Genomic DNA, 23,904 nt, shown 5'->3' with positions numbered 1-23,904 from the left:
GAGTGAATGGTTCCAGCGAGAAATTGAGTTCCGCCCGCGGTCCACTCCCGCAGTTTCCTCTACTGTACCTCACCAGGACACCAAGCACCTTGGTGGCCAACAGCTACTGCTTCTTAGCTATGGCCACGGAAAAAATGAAGCCATGGACAGCGACAACGCGCAAGAGATATAGATTGGTAGACGCCAGGCTTGTCGGTGAGCTCGGCAGATGAGAGTGACGACTGTAACTAGTTCCGCTAATTACATGTCTGTACAGATCCAAAAGATGGCGGTGTACACGAGAATGTCACGATAGATATCAAAGATGGCGTCATTCACCGCATGACTAAACTCAGCTCAAAGCCCTCGCCAGGCGATGAAGTCCTTTCCTGGACGCATAACGAGCCGGTCGATATTGTCAACCTCGAAGGCAGATATGTCGTACCAGGCCTGATCGACTGCCATGTCCATCTTGCCACGCCTCCCGGAGAAGATGGCCTCAAAGATACCATGAACCAAGACCCGAACACTGCGCTCCTTCGCCAACCGTATCTGGCATATGAGATGCTCAAACGCGGCTTTACTTCCATTCGTGATTGTGGAGGAGCCGGACTCGCCATGAAAGAGGCCTTAGCGGAAGGTTTACATCCTGGCCCGCGACTCTTCATTTCTGGTCATGGAATATCGCAGACTGGAGGTCACGGCGACATGCGATCGTCCAAAGACGAAGAGTACCAGTGCTGCGGTGGCAACACCAGAGGGCTAGGTCGAATCGCAGATGGTGTAGATCAGTGCCTGCACGCGGCTCGCGAGGAGATCAGACAAGGCGCAGACTTCATAAAAATTATGGCAAGCGGTGGTGTGGCATCCAACACGGACAAGCTTACGAATCTCCAATACACCCCAGAAGAGATTCGTGCATTTGTGAGGGTCGCGAGCGATTCTCAAACCTTCGTGACTGCTCACGCATACACCCCTGCTGCTATACAGAATGCTGTCGCCAATGGCGTGCTAGGTGAGAAAGCAGAATGCTGTCAAATCCAGGTTGCTGACGTGGAAAGGTGTTGAACATGGAAATCTGATTGATGAACCGACGGCGAAGTTACTTGCGGAGAAAGGCGGTTTTCTTACTCCAACACTGGTAAGGCCCATGGATGGCTGGGATGATTGCCCGCATGCTGACAATGACGTCCCAGATTACTTACGAGGCTATGGCATCCCGCGAGTTCGGTAATTTCTTACCTCCGAGTATTGCCGCCAAGAACGCGAAAGTACTGGAAGCCGGATTGGCCTCGATACAGCTTGCAGATCGGTGTGGCGTCACCATGTGCTTTGGTACAGATCTTTTAGGACCGCTGCAAGTGATGCAGAGTCGTGAATTCAAGCTTCGGAAACAGGCCGGGCTTTCGCCCTTGAAGATCCTTCAAAGCGCAACTGTCAATGCAGCACGAATGCTCAGGCAGGATGAGAAGCTCGGCAGAGTGAAGGAAGGCTTCGCTGCAGATCTTTTGATCCTGAATGCGAATCCGCTCGAGGACATCGAGGTGTTGGTTCGACCAGAGAAGCACCTTTTGGCGGTGATTAAAGATGGCAGAGTGCTTTGCAGCAGATGGTCCAAGTTACGGCTAGATCTTGGCCAGACTGCCTTGATTGAGTAAAAGCCCATACGTGGAGGGTGATTTCGAAGCATGGACTATTCGCCATTCTCAAGTATTAAATGGCGCGACTGGGTCCACACTGATGTCCAGAGCATCCAATCTCCAAATCTCGAACATCATTGCCTCTTTCTTGTCGACCATTGACATTTCGTATCGGGTTTCAATCGTCCCGTCATCCTTCATCATTTCCACATTCCTTCCGAGCTTGTAGCAAAAGTCTGCCATACAGACGAACTGAAGGCACGGGGGAGGCCTGCGTGATAGGTCTAGGCCCATACGCCACATTCGCTCTTCGTGCGACCACGTTCGTAAGTGTTGCTGTAATTGTTCGTTGTTCAAGAGGCGCAAAATCTTCAATTTGGGCAAGAAGGGCATTAGAAGGCGAATGGACTCGTGATCCACGCTGTCGATCGCCATTCCTAGTTGCTCTAGGTTCGGACAGTGTCTCACGAGGTCTGCCATCTCGTCCTTCGTGATCGCCCACAAATCGGAGAGGAGCAGGTGCCTTAGAGCTTCGCCATGGAAACGAGAGATCGCGTGCAGATAATCTTTACCCAGCGCGATCGATTCCGGAGACGCATTTTCGTCGTGTGGTGTGTCTACGCTTGGAGTGATCGGACTGCCGGAAGTTCCATTGAGTGGTGTGAATCCTGTTTTTGGGCGTTTCGCGTTGCTGACAATGTAGAACTCCTTCATTTGCACCCTGGATTTGCGCATAATTTCGATGTGTGATGGCGAGATCTCGTTGCATCGTACACGTTCGAAAGCAGTCATCATATCCTGCGGAATATCCTTCCACGTGTCATCCACGAAAACTGTTCGCGGATCGTTGCCTCCAAATGTGTCGATGAATGTGATGCTTTTACAAGATTCCGTTTCGAAGATTTGGTCGAAGCCCAGTACGTTCGGTCCAAACCAGTTCTGGAGGGCGAAATGCTTGACCTTGAGCTTGTAGCCAGCTTTGTGACATCTTCCAAAGAACAGATTGAGATTCATGATGGACTCTGCCTCTGCTCGCATGCGCGGAGAGAAGTGTAGTCGCACATCTTCAAGCTTTTTCGAGTGAAGCATGAGCATGCTGATATCGTCCGGATAGCACATTGGGTCGACATCCATTGCCCGAAACGCGCGGAGGTTGAACATAGGCGGAATCAGGACTGATGGCCGTGGAACACGTGTAGATGGGAATCTCAACGTAAAGCTGGTCAATGTGTTGTGCGCACCTAAGCCCTGATAGAGGGTCTTCAAGGGCTTGCAGTTGAGCTCCCAGCAAAAAGACTCCAGCTTTGTCATCTTGTCCGTGGCCGCTCGCAGGAGAATGTTGAGCATCATCGAGTTGCAAGGCACTCTTCCCTTGGCGAAATCGTCGATACCAGTCTCTTTCCATTCTCCCCAAACACGGAAGTCTCTAACCAAAGCACCATGTCCCTTGGTCACCAGCCCATTCAAAGCCATCATGAACGGGCTGCCACTCCCAAAACCCTCCGGCCTGCCATTGATGTAACGCATTTCGCCATATGAATGGAGATTCACATTTTGGTACAACTGAGGCAGGGTCATGTAATACATCAACCTTGACGTCCGACACACTCTTGCCAAATCTCCTATGTCGTCCAGATAGGAGACGATGAGCGCAACCAGGTTGAGCGGCAGCGCAGTCGCGGCTCTCGGCGTGCCATCGCTCGCGGGAATCGTGCTCACGGCGGGCGAGGTGTATTGAACGTAGCGCGGGACTGGAAGGTGTTATTAGTACGATGCGATGCGATGCGATTTGGGGAGCACTGCTCTGGGCGCCTGACTTTCTCGAAATGCGTTCGTCGGGGCTTGTCCCATATCAGCTACAGCTGGAGCAGCCATCATCTTCTTCCTCGCAGGTGCCTCGACTTCGCGAGCGCGCTTCATGACAGTGGCGGCGGGTTTTCTGTGGGAGCCGTATGCACATGCATGTACATAGAGGATGGATGTGCACATTGCACAGGCCCGGAGCTTCAACGCACAACTGAGCCGGGTATGCCTATCGCAAGGTCAATAAGGTTACTCATGATGACATGGATGTAGTTATTAACACGCGCTTGATTCAAGGCGCATTATTGATTATTATCAATATATCAATGTACCATATGCACTGGGTTCCAGCGGGCGAGCCTGCAGCCGCTGCTTCGACCGATTTGTCTGCACAGTGACGGTGTCATCCTTGATTGAGCTGCACACAACATCGACCAGGAGGCCGTTCGGACTTGTGCAGATCCGAGAACAACATCTTCGGGCCATGTCGCTGGAGCATCCGATCCAGCAACTCATCCACACGTATCACGAGCTGAACGTGAGCGCCGTCGACGAGTTGCACCGCGTGCCCAGCGCCCTTGAGTTCTCGCGCTTTGTGCGCAAAAATAGACCATTCGTGGTCCGAAATGCTGCCTGGGATTGGCCGGCAGTCCACGCATGGGACGCAGCATACTTAACCCAGACCATGCTGGGCCAGTTGGTCAATGTTGCCTGCACGCCGAAAGGGTAGGACGACAACACCCCGACCCTGGTTGAGCTCGGCCAGTTGACGAAACAGACTAGGAATGCGGATGCCATCGTGGAAGATGAACTTGGTGGTCTTATGTACGTCGAGCCGTATGAGACATCGGAGGCATTCGAGGATTTTTTGAAGTACGTGCAGGAGGATACCAGTCTGCTCCAGACAGGTCGCTCGGACACGCCCGCGGCGAGGACTGTAAAGTACGCACAAACTCAGAACGACAATCTGCGCGGCGAATACTCGAATCTTTTCGCAGACGTGCCTCCTGACATCTCATACGCGACTCTTGCGCTGGAGCAGGAACCTGATGCGATCAACTTCTGGCTGGGGAATGAGCGATCCACGACTTCGCTGCACAAGGACAACTATGAGAATATCTATGTGCAGGTCCGCGGCCAGAAGCATTTTGTGCTTTTGCCACCTGTTGACATGCCTTGCGTGAACGAGAAGCCAGTGGCCTGCGGGCGATATCAGCCCTCGTCGGAGACCAGCCTGGAGTTCGAACCCCGTCTACAGGCGGATGCAGAACCTGTTCCCGTACCTACATGGGACCCGGACGAACCACAAACGCGTGCCACTGAATTCTCATCGTTGTCAAAGCCGACGAGGATTTCATTGAATGAAGGCGACATGTTTTACCTGCCCGCAATGTGGTATCACAAAGTCAGCCAAAGCCCCGGTCCTGAGGGCTTTTCTTGCTCTGTAAATTACTGGGTAAGTGCATAGAGCCCCAGAGCATTATGAAAGAGACACCACTCGCTGACTCAGTCCCTTCCGTATTCTATAGTACGACATGTCATTTGACGGGGTTTTCTGGGCCCAGAACGCTTTCCTGCGAGATGTTTCTAATGCTCAGGCACGAAAAGTCGTGTATCCGGCCTTCAATTTTGGCGATGAGGCAGAGCATGAGTCTGATGCGCCATCCATCTCATAGACAAGTTTGGGCATACCGTTCGCGCCATGATACTGGTGTCAGGAGCATGTTCCACCTTAATCAGATGAGCCGCCTTCTCCGTCAGAGAATACACCAAACTTATTATATTGCCTTGGACATGGAGCGGGAACACGGAAGCATCCACGACAAGTAGGCCATCAACGCCATGCAGCTGCCGTTTGGTGTCCACCACACCGCCATCAACTTGCGGCAGCATTGCACTAGTTCCAATGGGATGATACATCGTGAGCTGGCGCTCGCGAACAAAATGTGCAGATTGAGAAGTGACCTAGAAGAAGAAGAAGAAGAAGAAGAAGAAGAAGAAGAAGAAGATATCCCATTCTGCATTTCTGTGCTTTGTATGCAAGACGCCTTCTGAAGACCAATGCTAGGCTTTGCATGTATGCTATCCTCCCTCGATGCGTGTGGATCACGCAACAATCGCCTTGCTTGGGAAGTGTCCGTGGTGATGAATCTTTTCATATCAGTGTTCCTAATCACTCATATGGACTCTTGCTAGTGTATTTGGTAGACGTCACGCCATTGAGTGGCTTTTCGCCAAGCTTCACGACAGACATGTCCCTGCCGTAAATCTTAGACTCGGCAACGCGCTCAGCGACCAGAAAGCCTCCTGTGACCTCGTTGATGAACTACACATCAGTTAGCGCATTGAATAGAGTAGCGATTTCGAAATTGTTCCTCACCTTCTTGAACTTGTCGCTCTGACGAATGCCGCATTTTTGAGTAGCCTCGACATGACCTACAAGAGCAGCGCACGTATTGAATCTCTTGTAGCAGCCCTCGCATCGGTAGAAGCTACGCAGGTGCGCCAGCTCAATGTGCTGCTTGATCTCGTCGAGGGTAGTAAATGTGTTGGAGAGGGCGGTCTGGGACTGGCAGGCGGGCAGAGGGCAAACGTAGCACTGGAGAAACTCGTTCCAGAAGTATTGCTCATCGTTCCAGAAATGGGTGTTTAGCAGATTCGTGTTCTTGCTTTGCTCGCGATGGAACTTGGTGATCGCGTCCCACTTGCCTGCCGCTGGTTGGCTAGATGTCTCGACCTTTTGGGGCGCCTTTGAGAGCCTGCCGCTGGTCCAAGCAGAAGAAGTGGCTGAAGGAGCGCCGGCTCTCGATGTGGCCCGAGAAGACAATTTTGGCCACGCTTTCACACTGGCATGATCATGAAAGTCCATCAGAGACCGCTCGGGCTCCAGAGGCTTGTAGCCACTCTGCTGAGCTTCATCATACTCCTCCAAAATCGAAACACCGCCTTCATCCGGATCCTCAGCCTCAGCATCAGACTTGATTGACAGCTGTTCCATCGGCGGAAGAAGCTGCTTTTGGTTCTGCATGACCAGCTCGGAGAATATTCCAGGATTCTTCATGACTTGTGAGAGGATGTACTTATGCTGCATATGTGAGTAGAATTGGTCCTTGGTAAAGCGCGAGCAGCGACCCTGCTCGAGGTGATCGATCAAGTGCGATGCTCGTGGAAACTTGCAGCTACAGCCTGGGCACTCGACGTCTTGGTCAGCTGGATGAGCTTGCCTACGGTGATCTCTGCGACCGCCCATGCTCTTGAAAGTTATTCCACAGAGCTCGCACACGATGTGCGTCGGACGCTCGCCGCTATCTCTCTTCTTCTCGCCCAGGAAAGGCGCCATCATGTCGACCTGATGTGCCAGCAGACCCTCCCAATCCGCGCAGTCGACCTTGCATTTCTTGCAGTAGAAGTGGGATGGCTCACGAATCTTGTGATGGATCATGTCTTCGACTGTGTCAAAGCGGTGTTGGCAGTCAGCATAGCTGCATGGTACAGGCTTGCCTTGGGAGGCCTTGCGCTGCTCGCTGGTCAGCGTGGTGGTGGTCTCGGAGTCGGAGTCTGAAGACATGATGGCTGTTGAGATGTGGTAATGTTCAGCTTGTATGGGCCGTTGGTGACTCGATATGGCTTTGTGGGAGGATGGTGGTGAAGTCGAAGTTGTAAGGAGTGGCTGTCCGGCACCAAAGGTTTCTGCAGGTGTGGAGCGGTCAGTGTGTGCGTGTCCGAAGTGAGGGTGAAGCAAGTCAGGGAAAGTGCGATGCCATCAACAGTCGCAAGCTTGACTTCAGGCGCGCGCAAACATTCACTTCAATTTCATCTCAGCTCTTCACAAGGCCCCCTGATTCTACCAGATAACTTCACTTCCACACGACAGCATGCTTGGTCGAAGAGAGAGACCAAATCACAAGAAGGCTGCTCAAAATCAACTTCTCGAGCTGATCTTCTCAAACGATCATGCCCGTCCACCCCCACCAGATGCCCTTTTCTCACATCGAGAGTCCAGACCTCACGTTGAGCGCTCCCTTGATGTACGTGCGCTGTGATTCTGCTCAAAAGTTCGTCCCTTGACGGCCAAATCAGCAAAGCTCGAGAAACATGCACAAGCAGATAGCATACCTGAGATGCCTTCCTCTCACCTTCCCGGCTTTGAGCCTGGACAGTAGTCGTATTCCCGAAATCGAAGTGGTCCTTCTCAAATGCAAATGGAGCGATCTGAGTAGGACTAGCCATGCCCAACTCCCGTTGCTTCTGGGTCCTCTGCAGGATTCGCTCTTGTCGCTCCCGCATGCCTGCTCAACTGATTAGCATAGAGTAGCAAAAACTTGATTGCAACGCATATTCATACACAATGGTCGCTTGGGATGTTCTCGAAACTGCTTCGCGTCCAGGAAATTGCCGCTTGGGCTTCGAACATGTCCGTCCGCTGCAATCTCATCAGGATCGAAGATCTCGCTGAGTGTGAGCTTTCGAGGGACCATTGGAGGGCGGGACACATCAGAGTGCCCTTCTGTGGAATGAATGCTGATCCGGGGTGCTACTAGCGTGCTTGCATTCGACATGGTGGTGGAATATCGATTCGTATGGCCGACAACTGGGCGTGGTTTGGAGCCGGCGCAACCCATTGCCTTGCGCCTTTTAACCAGATAGATGCGATGAGCAGAGCGTCAATGCTTTGAACTGCGGACTGCAGCGCTGATGATATCTTCGACTCGTCGATTAGCGTTGCCAAGTGATCTCTATCGACGCTTTTATGCTTGATTGCTTGAAGCTAAATGTTTGACGATAACTCTGCGTGAACGAGCATTGGCGTAGGTCGCCTCACATGCGCGGCATTGTCATCAGAGTGAGTGCATGTGCACCTCGCAAACTCATCGTCACAAGTTGTCAATCACAGAATATGTTCAGCAGCTCCCTGTGCGAACGTTTTTATGTTCACACTGTTCTCTTTCTCGATTCCACAAACATTAGCTGAAGCTGAGGTGCGTCGTCAACAAGGTCTAACCTTGTCGTTTCAAGCTGAAGCAAAGACGGTTGACGCAGGATCTTGAGCGGTCGAGCCGGAAATTGTGGCGTGCGTCGTGCAAGCAATGTGGTGTCTCATCGCCGCGTGCTATCGACTAGATATACCGAGATCTGTTCCATGTCCCTAAGTACTCGGTTGAGTACACCGAAGAAGTCCTAAATCGCCAAGCAAGACCTGCGATCCGTTGAGCAGTGTTAACATTGCAAGAAGACTTTCTCTCGTTCAGAAATTGTAAGTACTGTCATTACCGCAGGTCAAAAGTGAATCTGGTTTCTACAAGGCTCACGGTACATCGACGATTGTCTAGAACCGAGTGTATGGAAGCCTGGATTCTGTGTCAGCCATATCTCCCAAGGCATCACCAGTCTCCGCCGCCACTGGACTTACCACTTTCCGCGCATTGTGATTTTGACCCAGTCGCCCTTCTCATCTGTCTCCTTTTCCACCTTTGTTGAGTAGGAAATAGCGCTCATGATGCCATCTCCAAACTTCTCGTTAATGACGGCCTTGTACGCATATCCATAGTTTTGCACGATCTCATACAGACGGTACATCAAAGGCTCTTTTGGTGGCATCTCCATCGATCGTCCTCGGTCTGGCAGTCCTACGATCTCAGTCTCGCGAAGCGTTGCCTCTGGGATGTCCAAAAGCTTGGCAAGTTTGGAGATATCTTCATCGGATGCCTTTGCCTGTCCATAGAAGATCGCGGCAGCAGCTACTTCATCACGCCCAAGATCTTTCGCAATTGTCTCGAAGGAGAGGTTCTTGGCCTTCTTCTGGGCGAATAGAATCGGGCTGTGCGAGGGGAGCTTGTGGACTAGATCTTGCTGTGTTGCTGTTAGCGCTCTTCGTTCCGAGTGTAATCAAGAATAGAGCCCGTACAGTGAGAACGGTGATCGGGTGACCAGAAGATGTACCTTGCTGTGCCATGATGAGTGTTGTGTGAGGTTAGATGGTGGTATGGTGCTCGAATTTGCGATTGACTTGCGTTGACGGCGGATTCTGGAGCTCAAATACTCGCCTCGCCTAGGCCTAGGCGAGGCGATTACACAGTGATGCAACTCTGGAGCATACTGGAGCTACTAGAGAGGAGGAGCTTGCAGGGAGCTGGCCATCATTCCGGCTTTGCTTCCACTTCTCCGCTCCTATTCTTTCTTCCACTGGCCTAACCCCCCATCTTCCCTATTTGTATTCACTCGCTGTTCCTGGGCAGATCATCTCCGGTGTAGCCTGGTAAATGGCATCTCGGAGATGCAGGTCGGCGTCAGTGGAAACCTCGTTTCTCGAAGAAGGCAGATGAGATGGCTGGGCTGATCTTACAGTATGCTTGGCGAACACCTTGGCTCTGCTGACTCCGTCGCTAATGGCTACCTCCTTCTCAGGCTCTTCTTATAGACTTCATCCCACCTTCTACCTTCTACCTTCTACCTTCCACCTTCCACCTTCCACCTTCTATCTTCCACCTTCCACCTTCCTTCACCCAACCTACGTGCAATTAGCGTCGATCGGTTCTCGGCTCTTCTGTATATAGTCTAGTGTGTAGAAGAAGTCTTCGTAGAAGAGCCTACTGAGGTTCCGGAAATACCTGTCATTTCCGGCTAGAGGGGCCGCCAAGCGACAAGGAGCAGCATCACACCCAATTTCCACCAATTCTAGCTCTTTCAAAGTGCCTATCTTCTCTGTCTCTTGCCTTGTAGTATACTAGTCCATTTTGAAGCCAAAGTTGTCGCTGTAGAACAGTAGTATAGCCGTTTCCGAGGTATAACAAGCATGCAGCTAGGCAAAGAGCTCACTCCGGCGCATCAGCAGCTAATTAAGGACTGCTTTGCAAAGGGTAACAATATCGACTAGACTATTAAGAATACCAAGCTCCCTATCGATCGGCGTACGATATATCGACTACTTAACAATTAGAAGTTGTTTAGCGAGTTGTATCTACCTCGTATAATAAAGCGTAGTAGACTAACGATCTTAACCTACGCTTAAGAGACGTTTATTCTAGTATACTTAGGCACTCGTCCTAACGCCTATTTTACAGAGATAATAGAGGTTGTAATCGACGAGTAGCCGGAGCTCGCGGAGACGTTAAAATATCGGCAGTTATTAATAGTGCTAAAGAAGTATAACTAGAGTCGTAAAGCGTATCGTAGGATAGCGAAGGAGCGTAACCCGTTACTAAGGGCTTTATAGATGTTTAGGTACGCTAAATAGCCGGTAGATAGGTTAATCTTTATCGACGAGACGGCCTATAATTAGAAGACTAGTTAGCGCAAGTATAGATAGTCTCTAAAGGGCGTAGATTGCCGCGACTTTAGGTACGCTTAACGTAAGGTCCGCTAGTCGATACTGCCGGCTTTTACTATTAATAGTTATCTGCCGTATACGATAAGTCGATAAGGCTTAATTACTCGAGAGATCTTTATTAACTAGCTAACTAAGAGAGTTATACCTACGCTCGAAGGCTATCCGCCGATAATCTTTATAATAGACAATGCTAGTATCTACTATAGTTTAGAAGTTAGAGATACGATATTGTTAGCTAGTTACTAACTCGAGTACTTACCGCCGTACTTACCGGATCTTAATCCTATCGAACAAACCTTCAACTACCTAAAGGCCTTTATTAAAAAGCACATTCGCGACTTAGAATACTTTAAGAACTTCGGCGACTTCCTATATTATTGTCTGTAGCGCTATAGCGGTCTACGAGCGTAGAAACTCTTCGAATATGCCGGATACAACGTATATTATCGAGATTTCGAGTTTTCCGAGGAGGACTTCGTTAGTGCGGCCGGCTACGTATAAGATCTAATAGGTCTTAATCTAGAAGAGTCCGTATAGCACGCCTAGGCTCTATCTACGCTAGCGGCGATAATTAATAAGTAGTATAAGGATATAGAGAGTAAGGAAGATAGTAAAGAAGAATAGATCTAGATACTAGAAGTTTGTTAGGTAGCGAGGCACCTGCGCTAAATCTACTAGCGCGCACAGTCCTAAGAACCTATATAAATGTTCGAATAGCTAGCTTTTAGATGCTGCAAGTTTCTTAACATACAACGTATGTAAATACTTCAAATTAGACAAATGAGATAGATTTAGTCTTATATAGCGGCGCCCGTTAGTATTACAAAAATTAATGGTATTAACGTTATATAGTAAATGCGAGAATCGAAGCCGAATTCGTTCCTTTACGCAGTCTCCTTAGCTCCGGCTAGCTCCGCCGCTATAATCTTATTAGCTTTTAGTAGTAAGAACTTCTCGACTAACTCCTTAACTTTAAACCTCATTCTACTCGCTAATTGAGTCTCTTCCTTCTAGGTCTTCTTGTCTATATTAGCGACGGTAATAATATTAAAGTCCTCGTCGATGTATAGCTTCTAAAGGGACCGTATAGGCGCTAAATCGACGAAGGGCGGTATCTAAAGAGCCTACTAGAAATACCCTACCCGAAGCTCCTTACTCTCTAACCTATAGTTTAGTAACCCTTCCGGCAGTACTGTTAGTATAGAGATATCCTTCGGAAGGCCCGGCCTTAGAAGAGAACGAGTAGGAGTCTTAGATAGCGTTGTAGGTATATAGCCTAGACCTATAGCTGCTATAAAACTAGCTGCCGCCTTGTCTCCGAAGATAATATTAATAGGAGCCTATTTAGGGCGGGCTTTAGCTAGAGTCGAGTCGCTATAACCTATAGCTACACCCTTCTTCCTAAGCTGCTTAGTAACCTTCTTAGTAACATCTCTCTCGAAGTGGAGCTTTATTATTAAGATAAGAACCTCTAGGTGTATTTAATCGCTAAATTTCTACTCCTCGGCGGCAATCTTCCTCGCTAGTAACTTGATTACTTTACTAGTTATTAACTAGTGTTCGTTAGGCACGTCTTACTTAGCAGGGTTGCGCTAGCAATAAGTCTTCGGTCCTTTAATCTTTACGTTACGACACCCTACTAGATTGTAGGCAAACTCGGCTCGAATGTTAACCTCGAAGTTACTAGCAGTATTTAATTCTATTACTTAAGTGTCCGCTAAGGCAAGCTATTGCTAACTAGGAGTGCCCTTCTTCTGCTTGCCGCCTTGTCGCTAAGCTAAGGCAACTAGTCTAGCGCCTGCCGGACGAGGCTTCGTATAGAAATATATATCGATACGAGGGTTAGTTAATCCTTCTTCTAACTATTCGAATAAGCGGTCGTAGGTACGGCTATAAGCTTTGTCTTCTTTAGAAGCTCTATTATTATCGTCGATCGGTTGTAGCTAGCTCTCTTAATAATAGTCCTTCTCTTTAACCTCTTTGCAATAAGCGACTAAAGACACCCTTATACAACGCTCGAGATTGAACTTCTCGGTTACCTTGCCTGCCTACTTGAAGCCGGTCTACCCTTCGGCTAGATCGCAGACGTCGTATATATACTGCTTTATAGCGACCTGTTTCTTATCCTTAGACTTCTTAGCAGTGTCGATAACATACTAAGTGCCCTTATAGTCTAACAAGCGCAACCCCTTCTTATTTGTAAGCCGCTTACGAGTGTAAGACTCTAGCGTAAGAGCGACAGCTCTACGACTAAGAGCTCGAAGTCTAGTAGAAGCGGAAGACTCGAAGGACGAAGTCGCAGTAGAAGAAGCTGTCTCTAAGCCTACTATCTTACCGCTAACGTTACTAGCAGGGCAATTATTGGTACCCGAAGCCGTAGTGCCCGTAGTAGAGTCCTTATTTACCTCAATTATTGGCGCCTCGGTCTTATCCGCTTGTTTCTTCTTACCGGCGCCTCTAGACCTCTTCTTAACTAGCGGCGGCGTCTGCCTCTATCTTAGGCTATTTTCGCTTTATACTCGTAACTTCCTTTATATTCTACGTGCACCGGATCTCGGGTTTTCTTAATGTAGTATAGTATAGAAGGAAGAGCGAGCCTTAGCGAAGCGCCTAAAGACAAACTGTACTAATCGGGCGATTCCTTATTTGTAACACCTCCTTATAGAGCATATATAGATTTACAACTTAACACCTACTATAGATAGGGCTTAGCATATATAGAGGGGGTTCTATAGTATAGGAAGGCGCAATACATCGTAAATATTTTGAAATTAGTATCGTAAAAGTGAGATCTATAGTCTATTCTAACTATACGGACAGTTTCGGCTTCGCGTTTATTCTACGAATACCTATGTTGCAATAGACAACAACTATCTTCTAGAATACTCTATCTATACGAGGAACCTTAGAAAGCAATGCTCTAACACCTCTAAGTGTCGCTTTACCCGTATTTGCTATGCTTTACTTGTGCTCGCTACCTATCGGTACCTACCCTTAAAATAGCTATTTCGCTAATTTATCGAAACCTCGATATCTATACGGATACCTAGCAACTTAAAACTTCTTAGACACCTTTAAGACATATCCGCGATCGTGTTTAACGTTGTGCGCTACCGGATAATCCAGTATTTAGTGCCTCTATATCGCATCTAGTATATTAGCTGCCCGAATATCCGCGATAGCGACACTCGAGCGCTGAGACCTACTGTTCTAAATAGTACGGATACCCGCTCCGCAGTCTTCGCTGCTTCTTAAAGTCGTATACACTACCGCTTAACAGACCCCGACTGTTATATCTAATACTCGAAACCTAGTCTTCCGATATCTTCTATATCTACTATACTAACACTTCCGCTAACACTTCCGATAGTATATAATAGGCGACCGTAATGCCTAACGCGCTCTCTAACCTCTCTACGCGCGATCGCGATAAGGCTAAGAAGGGCAGACTTAATGTCGGCGATACTAGCGCTAGCGCTAGAAATCGGCGTAAGAAGGAAGGCGATAAGTACTTCGTACGCCTGCCCGGTCGGCCTGCAATTAATCGAATAGAGCCTTAATAGACTATCGACCGCGAGCTAGAGATGCTAGAACTTAACGAGGATAATAAAGCTAGTTAGGCGGCATACTTCGAATAGCGCTACGCTAATATAGACGAGTATAGCCTCGAGGAAGTATAGCTACTTGTATAGGATACTAGTAGCAATTAATAGGCGATACTATTCTATCGTCGCATTGTCGAGCATAGTCTACGGCGTATATTAAAGCTAATGCATCCCTATCGCGAGCTATTACTAGAACCGACTAAGATACAGCTCGACTATATCTATACTATTATCTTCGGGAGACAGGATGTGTTACTTTTAGCTCGTACTAGCGCTAGCAAAACGATTATCTTCTAGGCCTATACTATGCTTACTAGCTTTATTATATTACAGATCGTGCCGCTAACCCGCATCGCTAATAAGCAGAGCGAGGATATAGTGCAAGCTATCCGCTAGCTAGATCCGGATAAGCAGAATCTAATTAAGGTCTGCGTCCTTACTGCCTAGACTAAGGAGAAGGATCTAGGCATGCTAGTAAACATTAAGGAAGGCCGATATTAGCATATTATCTACAGTCCCGAGCAAGCAATAAGCGCTAATTTCTAGGAGGCCCTACGTAGTATTACCGATCGCCTTAGCTTATAGATATAGGATAAGGCGTATATACATCTTAAGTAGAAGGACTTCCGCGGAGATTATAGTGTCCTTTACCTCCTTCGCTAGCTTATAATATAGGATACGACTATTCTCGCGTGCTCTACTACATTAACTAAGGAAACTAAGAAGTACCTCCTCGAGTATAGCCTCCGTCTATAGGGCAATAGCGCTTTCTAGACCTAGGTTATCTAGAGTACTATCGATCGCCCGGATACTAGATACATCTTATAAGAAATCCCGAAGGGCTAGATAATAGGCTTCGATTACCTGTACTTTGCGGTCTAGTATATAATAGACAATAAGAGCTTAGCTACACTATAGAATATCTAGAAGACTATTATATTTATTAATAGTCGCAAGTAGATCGACAAGGCCCGAGTAACGATGTGCTAGTAGCTCGTACTCTTAACTAATTACATTAACAAGAAGTCCCCGGCTAAGCAATACTCGCGGAAGTATACTTAGGATAGAGAGCTATTAGTGCCTAGCGGAGACCGCACTATCTATATGCTCGGTATTGTGTCCTTCTATACGGCGTATATAGCTAATATCGATAAGGACAAGCGATATAAGGAGTTTAAGAAGCGAGAGTCTCAAATCCGTATCCTATTCGGCACTCTAGCAACTTCTACTAGGGTTAATATACTAGATATCGCCCTAGTAATCTAGATTAAGCTTCCAATTACTAAGGATGTCGATAATCTAATATAGAAGTTTAGTCGAGCGGCTCGCATCCCTAGCATAGAAGTATTAGCAGTTATATTCGCGCTATACTAGCTTAATGATCTAGAAAAGCGTATAGTAGAGGGTTCTAAGCACCGCTCGATAATCCTACGACACCTAATAGCGCCTAGTACTAATGCCGTTGTGCCCTATTAATTATAGGACTATGTCCTAGTCCGACTATCTAACCTTCGATATACTACCGTTCCTAGTAAGGAGTTTGACGTTAATAAGGCTATCTTCGATGCGTTTAGTTAGAAGGATAAAGGGGAAGATAAGGACACTATTGTAGCCGCTTAGTAGCAAGCAGTTACTATGCTACCTCGTCCTTTTTAGTCTATAGGCAATCCTTTTAATAACGCTATCGCAAAAGCGATCGCTAAGAACGCTACTAAGAAGCCCTAGTCTAACAAGGAGATCGGCTAGCGCAATAACACCCTAGATATCTAGCTATAGTTATAGAACATACGCTACTACCCTAACCTAGCGTATCGCCGTTGCTTTCGTAGTATAATCTTAGAGATCTATAGCGAATACGAGTGTATATATCCTATCGACAAGGTCGTAGTAGGTACCGCCGATTGTTGTAGTATATACAATCTAGATCTTCTAAATCGGCTAGTCTAGGAGGGCTACACTACTCTACTAGTGCTAAAGGCACTAACAGCCCCTACTACTAGATTAACTTAGCACTACGCCCTATTATATCTCGAGACCTTTATCTCTAACATTGTAGAGTTAATCTTTCTAGATTAATACGACAATCGCCTATTTAGAGTAATCCTATCCGCATTTATAGTACCGGAGCCTGCCCTATAGAATCTCTACAATGTCTTTAACTAGAAGTACGGCCGTACGGATAATACCTTCCGAAGCTACACTTCTTTTTACGGCTAGGATTACGACGCTCCTATTAAGGAAACAGATATCGAAGAGCGGGCTATAGAGTTCTATACGTAGTATTAAGCCGATAAAGCGAACAACCGTCGAGAGATCCCTATAGAAGCGCTTCTCCTAGAGATGAACCGCATTATCTATAGTGTCTTTGCTAGATACGAGGTCTTCGCTATAGAGAAGAAGAAGAAGGAGGACGACAATAAGAAGGCAAAGGAGGCTGCTGCTACGGCCGCCGGTACCGCGCCTCGGCTTATACAACCTACCGCTTAGCCTACTAACTAATAGTAGCGCCGTAACTAGTTATAGAAGAACACCTAGAATTCTACTCGCTCTACTATCGAGGCTCGTAAGAAGATAGCAGCGAAGAATACTAGAGGTCGAGCTATATAGGATCTAGATTACGAGGAGACTGCGCGTCGCCGAGCAGAAGGTAGTAGTAGCTAAGCAGGAGGTAGTAATAGTAGATTAAGCCGTCGCTTAGGTCGTACTCGTACGCTATCGGCTCGAGAGAGAGAGCGTAGGCGTAAGGCTAGCTAGTAGGAAGGTAACGATGCAGAAGACTTACTAATGTTTAGTATATAATATTCTACGAGAGCATGCCTAGTTTAGCTGCTTCTGCGAGAGCTAGCGTGTAATGCCTAGTTTAGCTGCTTCTGCGAGAGCTAGCGTATAGTAGTGCCTAGTTTAGCTGCTTCTACGAGAGCTAGCGTATAATGCCTAGTTTAGCTGCTTCTACGAGAGCCGGTATATAATATAGGATGCCTAGTTAAGCTGCTTCTACGAGAGCTAGCGTGTAATATGTAGTAAAATGGCGCTAGAATTGGCAATAGAGATAGTGCTAGAGATAGTACTAGGATAGCACTAGAATTGGCATTTAATAAGGTCCTTCCTAAACACCCTTCTATTATGTCCTTGTAAGCTCGCTAAGCAGGCTCTTCTATCGTGTCTTTTGCGATAAGGGTTTGTAGATAGTCGTAGGTATCGATAGTATATAAGAGCTAGGCGAGAAGCGTAAATTCGAGGAAGCGACAAGGATGCCGAGTCCCGCTAAGACCCCGGATTTAGTATAGCAGAGCGCTTAATTGGTAGGATTAAACGTTATAGCTGCTTCCTTCCGCGTATTTACAATACCGACTTTTACGACTTTCACAATAGCATTACTAGTATAGCGAGATACGTCGATTTAGCGCGTTTCTAGCAAATAGCGCTAACAAAAGTGTCTAATACGATAACGACGGCCGCCTTAGGTACTAAGAACCGCCTCCGAAACCCGAGAAGTTACTAATACTAGCGAGAAGTTACTAATACTAGCGAGAAGTTACTAGCGAGAAGTTACTAGCGAGAAGTTACTAGCGAGAAGTTACTAGCGAGAAGTTACTAGCGAGACTAGTACTAGCGAGACTAGCACTAGCGAGACTAGCACTAGCGAGACTAGCACTAGCGAGACTAGCACTAGCGAGACTAGCACTAGCGAGACTAGCACTAGCGAGACTAGCACTAGCGAGACTAGCACTAGCGAGACTAGCACTATACTTATTACACCGCATGCTCTTATAGGTACTACAATATATACGGCAAGGATAGATACGCGAGGCGATAACGTACATCGAGCGTAAGCACTCTTCGAGAAGCTATAATAGCCCTCTTACGTTAACGCCCTCCTTTGCTTAAATCTTAGTTACGATCTACTAGAAGGACTGGCTGCTATACAAGACAGTATAGATAAGAGCAATTGCGTCTAGGGATCTATTTAACTAGCGGCACTAAGCGGCTATAGAAGCACACGCCCCGAAACACACTAGAATTACATATAGCCTATTTGCTACGGGTACGCGTAATAAGTACAAGTATATGTACGCGCATACGTAGCAATTAGCGTATTCTATTACCAACTACAGCACGTATAACCGAAGACAAGGTATATAGGACGGGACTTATTAAGCGAAACACAATAGCCTATTCGCTAAAGCGATACCTATTAGTACCTAGACAATAATAGATGTAACGCGCCCTTAGTATTAGAGATACCGCAGAAGAGGTTATCGAGCGCGTTGCAGTTATATAGCAATGTCGATGCGCTTACTAGAACAAAAGGAGGCGTACTACAGTCGGATAACAGTCTTAATGCGCTTTCGGATCGGTGCGCACTATAGTCGAATAGCAGTCTTAATGCGCAAAGGGCTGCAGTCGTATAGCAGAGACTAAGCGCCTTCGGGCTTAAGTATACTAGAGGCCCTTACGCAACGACTAAGGTTATTATAACTAACAGTCCTAACGAAGGCGTTACGCCGACTTAACTAGATACGCGTATATTATCCTATAAAGAATCCGAACGTAGGAAGCCTATAGCCGCTACTTAAGGTGTACCTCACTAAAGAGTTTTTACCGAGTTAGGCCTATAGCAATGCTACGAACCTATCCTATCTACTTAGTAGGAGAGTCGCTATCGAGCCGCTACTTAAGGTATACCTTACTAAAGAGTTTTTACCGAGTTAGACCGTTAGCCGCATTATAGGTATACCTTACTAAAGAGTTTTTACCTCCGCTAATCTATCTAAGACCTCTATAGTTTGCACTGCGATATTCTAATAATAACTATACTCTTTTAGTTAAATGCGCAGTCGACGCCCGCTAAAGCTATAGTATACCTACTCGCTAGGAGAGTCGCCTTCGCAACGTCTTACGTCGACAAAGCCTATCGGAGACTAAAAGGACTAAACAAACTACCTGCCGAGGAACCTTAACTAACTTAAGCGGTTCTATCGGTAGCAAGCCGTAGGACTAGTTAGGAGATAGTATTAATCGCTATAGAGCTACCTATATGCGACAAAGAGGTATCGACACTGTTATATACGCCGACAGCTAGTATGTTACTAGGGGTGTTGGTATATTAGTGTGTATAGAAGAAGAAGAAGAAGAAGAAGAAGTTGAACTAGGAAGCGTAGGTCTAAATTAGCGCATCGTAGGTAAGGTTTGCTTCTACTAATAGGATTGCGCTATTTAGCTATAATAGTAAGGCAACAATAACGGCTATACATTATCGCACTTTTAACGCAACGTAATAGCCGCCGACTGCTGCTAGTTAAATGCCTAAGGCCAGAATTGCTAGCGACTAGAGGCATAGGCAAGGACTTCGTATTAGGCTATAGCTAGTTTGAAAAGCTCTTCGGCACGACGAGGCACGCACTCTAGTCTACTAGGCGCGCACTCTAGTCTACCGCTACTACTTCGCTACTATACGATTAGTGTTTTAGTAGCAGACTAGACCGAAGGCCGAAGGAAGCAGAATGCATTCTTAATCTACCAATCTATACTCGCCGTTAATAGTTCTAATGCCTTCCTTTAGTATAGTGTCCTATACGAATTCCTCCCTTCTACCTGCATTTAAGGACCGCTAGTTAGATCCACTACATCTAGGTCTAAGTTAGCGAAGCCCTTAGTATCGACATATAGCTAGTATAGATTAGTAGTAGCATTATTAACGATTCCTGCCTCGACTAGACCGCGCTAAGTACCGCTATTAATACGCTCTCTCGTATTAGCGCTATCGATGTCGTCGATACTATTAGCTACGGTATTAGGAGCGTTACGAGTTACGCTATTTAGCAGACGCTAATTAATGCTGTTAAGCTACTCGCATGCACTAGGGATTAGGCCTGCACTAATCTGCTAAATGTCGTCGGAGACAGGGCGTAGATCTATCGGTATCTCGGTTAGATTATTAAAGTTAGCGTCGTAATCGTAAGGATCGGGTAATATAGCTCCCTCCTAGTACTTCTTAATCGCTCTAGCCTATATCTGCTTAGCGGTATCCTTCTCGATATAGTACCTAGTACTCTTTAGCCTAATGCCCTCGAATAAGCCGCGTACTGCCTACGATGCCTCTCGGTTCTACGAGATTAGCTCTATTATAGTAGAGACATTATAAGTTAAGTTGCTACGAGCCTAGATATCGAGCTTGTAATCCTTATTATATAGCTTAAGCATCTTATTAGCAGCAATACCCTTACTATTGCCGAGATTGACGATAGCTAAATCTAGGATTGCCTCCTATAGGACAGCATTAGATATGTTTAGTAGCTAAGACAGGTTAACTATCTTACGGCTATAGTTAAGCTATTAGGCACCGAAGAAGTTTGGAATTAGATGCTCGACTATACGGCGTAGGTGTCCGAGGTCTATCTTGTGGATAGCGATATATACGGTTAGGAAGTTCTTAATCTCCTATAGCAGTCGGGCTATCGTAGTATACGATAGATCCTCTATCTCGCCCTTAGCATTTAGCCTAGTCTAAGCAGCTTGCGTAAAGAGCTTAGTGTAAATAGCCTCTATAATATCGATATACTACGTAGGTGTAAGATAATCCTTAATTAGAGCCTTTACTACCTCGATACGGTTTATACCTACGAATTAAGACGCACCGAAGTTAAATCCGAGCTATTTATCGGCCTCCTAAAGGAACTGCGTACCGATATATGTGCGATATGCTACGAATACTACCTATCGAGCGATATAGTACTCTACCTTAACACTACTAAAGCGGCGGATAGTCTAGTATTCGGCGATGTCCTTAAGAGTGTAAGCTAGATGCTTGCCTGCCTTGTTAGTATCGTAGTAGGTTCGTAGAGGAGTATAGCAGGCATTCATCTCGATATAGAAGAATGCTAGTACACCGACAATAAAGTCCTTCTTGTCGTAGGAGCGCGTACTCTTAACACTGCCGAGCTTAATACTACGAATGCGATCGACAGTTATTTAGTCTCCGATAACGATAATAAGCTAATCCTAGAACGCCTTATTATCCGGATCGAGCTTTAAGAACTTCTCGAAGATGTCGTTATATACCTAGTAGGTGTCTTCAATCGAGGCCTTATTATAGTTAGATACGGGCAAAGAGATTACAAGGGTCTTACTATCCCTCTTATTCTTAATCTAGATCGTACGCTATAGGAGTCGCTTAGTTAGACTGCTACCGCGAGTACGATCGTCTATATTAGGACCCTTAAACTCGTATTCCTCGAATAGCTACTAGAGCTCACTACCGGCAAGGAAACCTATAGCCTAGTCGATATAATACAACGAGGTCGCCTTCTTATACTTATCGCTGCAGATCTTGCGCAAGATAATCCGTAGATTCATCTTCTTATTAAGCTTTAGCATATGCTTCTTTAGGCCCTTCTAGACAGCTTAATGCCTAGCAATATACGAGGTCGTTATATTACGCTGCTTAGTATTGCTACTAGTCGTCTAGATAGCCTTCCGGTTCTCCTAGACACAGAAGTTGTCGTATACGATTATATATCTACCCTTAATAAACATCTTAACTGCCCGTTCTCGGTTAGTACGAGTAGTCTTCCTCGCTAGCCGCTATAGTGTACGATAGGCAGGACAAAGACCTATCGTACTAAGGACATCGACGACTCGTCGCTTAACACTACTAGTATATAGGAACAGCCTAAAGGACTTGCCAAACTAGGACGCCTTCTTTAATAAAATCGATCGAGTAACGATCTACGTAATCGTAGCGATACGCTTCTTCTAGCGGCCAAATTTGTCTCGGATACTAGGTTAATCTTCCTTAGCGATATCTTTAGCGGTATAGCGCTTATTAGGAAGCAAACCCTATAGGACACTATACTAAGTTAGCGCTATATCTTTAATAACTTTGTCTATCTTACTTAGCTTCTCTTATCTATCGATAGTAGAGTCCGGATCGTACTAGTTAAAGAATTTCTTGCTAACGAGCCTCTTCAACTTAGAACGGAGCCTACGAGTACTTACGAGACCCTCGAATAAGAAGACATCGATAATCTTATCGATGCGACGGCGCTATGTCTTTGTTCCTAGATCTCCTACCTATATTAAGAGTAGCTTTAGCGCAGTAAGGTACTCGTGGTTTAGTAGGTCTATAACATTAGTATACTTCTGCGGTAGAGTCTTTAGACTCTTACGCTTCTTCTTCTTCTTCTTAGCTGCTAAACTAGCTAGAAACTAGCGCTTCCGAGCGGTGCTAGGGCGAGTAGCACCGACAATCTAAGGCTCGACATTATTATTATCATCTAAGAAGTCTCCTTTATCTTCTAGTCGAAAGAACTAGCTACCTTTAGCACTAGCGGCTTTAGCTTCGACCTTATTATCGCTTATCTTATTATCCTAATCCTTAGTCTCGTAATTATTTTTATCTGTTTCCTCCTCTTCTTCCTCGATAATAGGTAGCGCGACGTTAGCGCGTAGACCTATACGGCGCTCTTAGCGGGTTAGAACAACTAGAGCTAGCGCTGTCGGAAGGCCGTATTCTACTGCTATATCTTTAAGCTAGTCTAATAGCAACGCTAAAAGCTCGCTCGTCTAGTAAGGGCTATATTCTATAAGGCTATATTCTGCTGCTATATCTGCAAGCTAGTCTAATAGTAGCGCTAAGCCGAGCTCGCTCGTATCGAATGCATTATATTGCTATAGTAGTATAGGCAAGCTAGAAGGCTCTATTAGTAGCGGCTTATCGTCTATATCGGCTATAATAGTGTCGCTATCGTCCGACATTGTCGCTAGATTAAATGCTAGATTATTGCGACTAGGTTGAATGCTAGGTTGAATGCTAGGTTAAATGCTAGGTTGAATACTAGGTTAAATGCTAAATTGTTGCGACTAGATTAATAGCAACGGCGTCGAAGGAACAAATTGCAACAGAAGCGACTAGTGCCCGCGAGCGGCGCGTCTAACCGCAGCAAACACATAAAGACGCACGGACTAGAAACATGTATAAAGTCGACAAAGCTAAGTCTTAGTACGTAGCTTAGAGTAACCTCCGCTCTCTAGATACAACACAATACTATATTGTCGTATATATATATACTAAACGGGGATTATTATAAAATTGGCAGCGCTAGGGCCTCTAAGTGTTTGTATGTCGATTAGGCGATGTTTTAAAATAGGTGTTTTTAGTAAGACTAAGTCTGTTACTAAAGCCGGCTTTTAGCTAGGCAGTGCCCTCGGCTTATAGACTATAACATAACAACCTAACGTCGCATTAATATAATTTTTAGGTAGAATGAAATCCGATTGCCTGCTCTACGTCCTTATTACAAAATATTAATATATATCGCGTTATATACAATATCGCAAATTAGGGATCTTAGATCTAGCCCGATCGGTACTTTTGCTATTAGATCCTTACTACGTAAGGGGTTTATAAATAAACCGGTAGCTCGTACGCTCTTAGCAAGGGTCTAATAGGAGATAGGGCGGCGTTATCTCCTTCTCGAGGGTCTTTAAAATAGGCTTCTTCTTAACCGTAGCGGTCACCTTAGTTAGACTCGTGTCTAGTCGCTCTAGC

General features: G+C 46.3%; 5 protein-coding genes across 5 annotated transcripts; 2 read left to right on the top strand and 3 right to left on the bottom strand.

Annotated features, from left to right (window-relative positions):
- Positions 1–126: 126 nt before the first annotated feature.
- On the top strand, positions 127–1,766 carry MYCFIDRAFT_59438 (uncharacterized protein). The gene is made up of 4 exons (XM_007924442.1): positions 127–195; positions 257–994; positions 1,041–1,120; positions 1,176–1,766. The coding sequence occupies exons 1-4, from the start codon at positions 135–137 to the stop codon at positions 1,635–1,637; spliced, it is 1,341 nt and encodes a 446-aa protein (XP_007922633.1). The 5' UTR covers positions 127–134; the 3' UTR covers positions 1,638–1,766.
- MYCFIDRAFT_172038 (uncharacterized protein) lies at positions 1,686–3,494 on the bottom strand (the record flags this gene model as incomplete). Its single annotated transcript, XM_007925410.1, has 2 exons — positions 1,686–3,333; positions 3,391–3,494. 2 exons carry the CDS (start codon positions 3,492–3,494, stop codon positions 1,686–1,688), a joined length of 1,752 nt encoding a protein of 583 aa, XP_007923601.1.
- Positions 3,495–3,906: 412 nt separating this feature from the next.
- MYCFIDRAFT_88328 (uncharacterized protein) lies at positions 3,907–5,098 on the top strand (the record flags this gene model as incomplete). The annotated part of the gene is made up of 3 exons (XM_007925409.1): positions 3,907–4,148; positions 4,206–4,878; positions 4,952–5,098. The coding sequence occupies 3 exons, from the start codon at positions 3,907–3,909 to the stop codon at positions 5,096–5,098; spliced, it is 1,062 nt and encodes a 353-aa protein (XP_007923600.1).
- A 497-nt stretch (positions 5,099–5,595) lies between these two features.
- On the bottom strand, positions 5,596–7,981 carry MYCFIDRAFT_82185 (uncharacterized protein; the record flags this gene model as incomplete). The annotated part of the gene is made up of 4 exons (XM_007924650.1): positions 5,596–5,748; positions 5,803–6,995; positions 7,559–7,711; positions 7,768–7,981. 4 exons carry the CDS (start codon positions 7,979–7,981, stop codon positions 5,596–5,598), a joined length of 1,713 nt encoding a protein of 570 aa, XP_007922841.1.
- Positions 7,982–8,666: 685 nt separating this feature from the next.
- On the bottom strand, positions 8,667–9,710 carry MYCFIDRAFT_52597 (uncharacterized protein). Its single transcript, XM_007924373.1, has 3 exons — positions 9,328–9,710; positions 8,833–9,272; positions 8,667–8,770 (listed from the first exon to the last, which is right to left on the bottom strand). Exons 1-3 carry the CDS (start codon positions 9,373–9,375, stop codon positions 8,749–8,751), a joined length of 510 nt encoding a protein of 169 aa, XP_007922564.1. The 5' UTR covers positions 9,376–9,710; the 3' UTR covers positions 8,667–8,748.
- Positions 9,711–23,904: the final 14,194 nt, after the last annotated feature.

Source organism: Pseudocercospora fijiensis (assembly GCF_000340215.1).
Source record: "Pseudocercospora fijiensis CIRAD86 unplaced genomic scaffold MYCFIscaffold_2, whole genome shotgun sequence".
Taxonomy (NCBI): domain Eukaryota; kingdom Fungi; phylum Ascomycota; class Dothideomycetes; order Mycosphaerellales; family Mycosphaerellaceae; genus Pseudocercospora; species Pseudocercospora fijiensis.
The sequence above is the reverse complement of the archived record's forward strand: the minus strand, read 5'-3'. Positions and strand labels throughout refer to the sequence as shown.

What these genes read in the sequence shown, in the direction of transcription:
- MYCFIDRAFT_59438 (XM_007924442.1), top strand. Translation starts at nt 135, where the DNA reads ATGAAGCCATGGACAGCGACAACGCGCAAGAGATATAGATTGGTAGAC. An exon ending in TGTCGCCAATGGCGTGCTAG is followed by an intron (nt 995 to 1,040) that starts GTGAGAAAGCAG and finishes TGACGTGGAAAG; the next exon opens with GTGTTGAACATGGAAATCTG. An exon ending in GTTTTCTTACTCCAACACTG is followed by an intron (nt 1,121 to 1,175) that starts GTAAGGCCCATG and finishes ATGACGTCCCAG; the next exon opens with ATTACTTACGAGGCTATGGC.
- MYCFIDRAFT_52597 (XM_007924373.1), bottom strand. Translation starts at nt 9,375, where the DNA reads ATGGCACAGCAAGGTACATCTTCTGGTCACCCGATCACCGTTCTCACT. An exon ending in ACCCGATCACCGTTCTCACT is followed by an intron (nt 9,273 to 9,327) that starts GTACGGGCTCTA and finishes ACAGCAACACAG; the next exon opens with CAAGATCTAGTCCACAAGCT. An exon ending in ATCACAATGCGCGGAAAGTG is followed by an intron (nt 8,771 to 8,832) that starts GTAAGTCCAGTG and finishes CACAGAATCCAG; the next exon opens with GCTTCCATACACTCGGTTCT.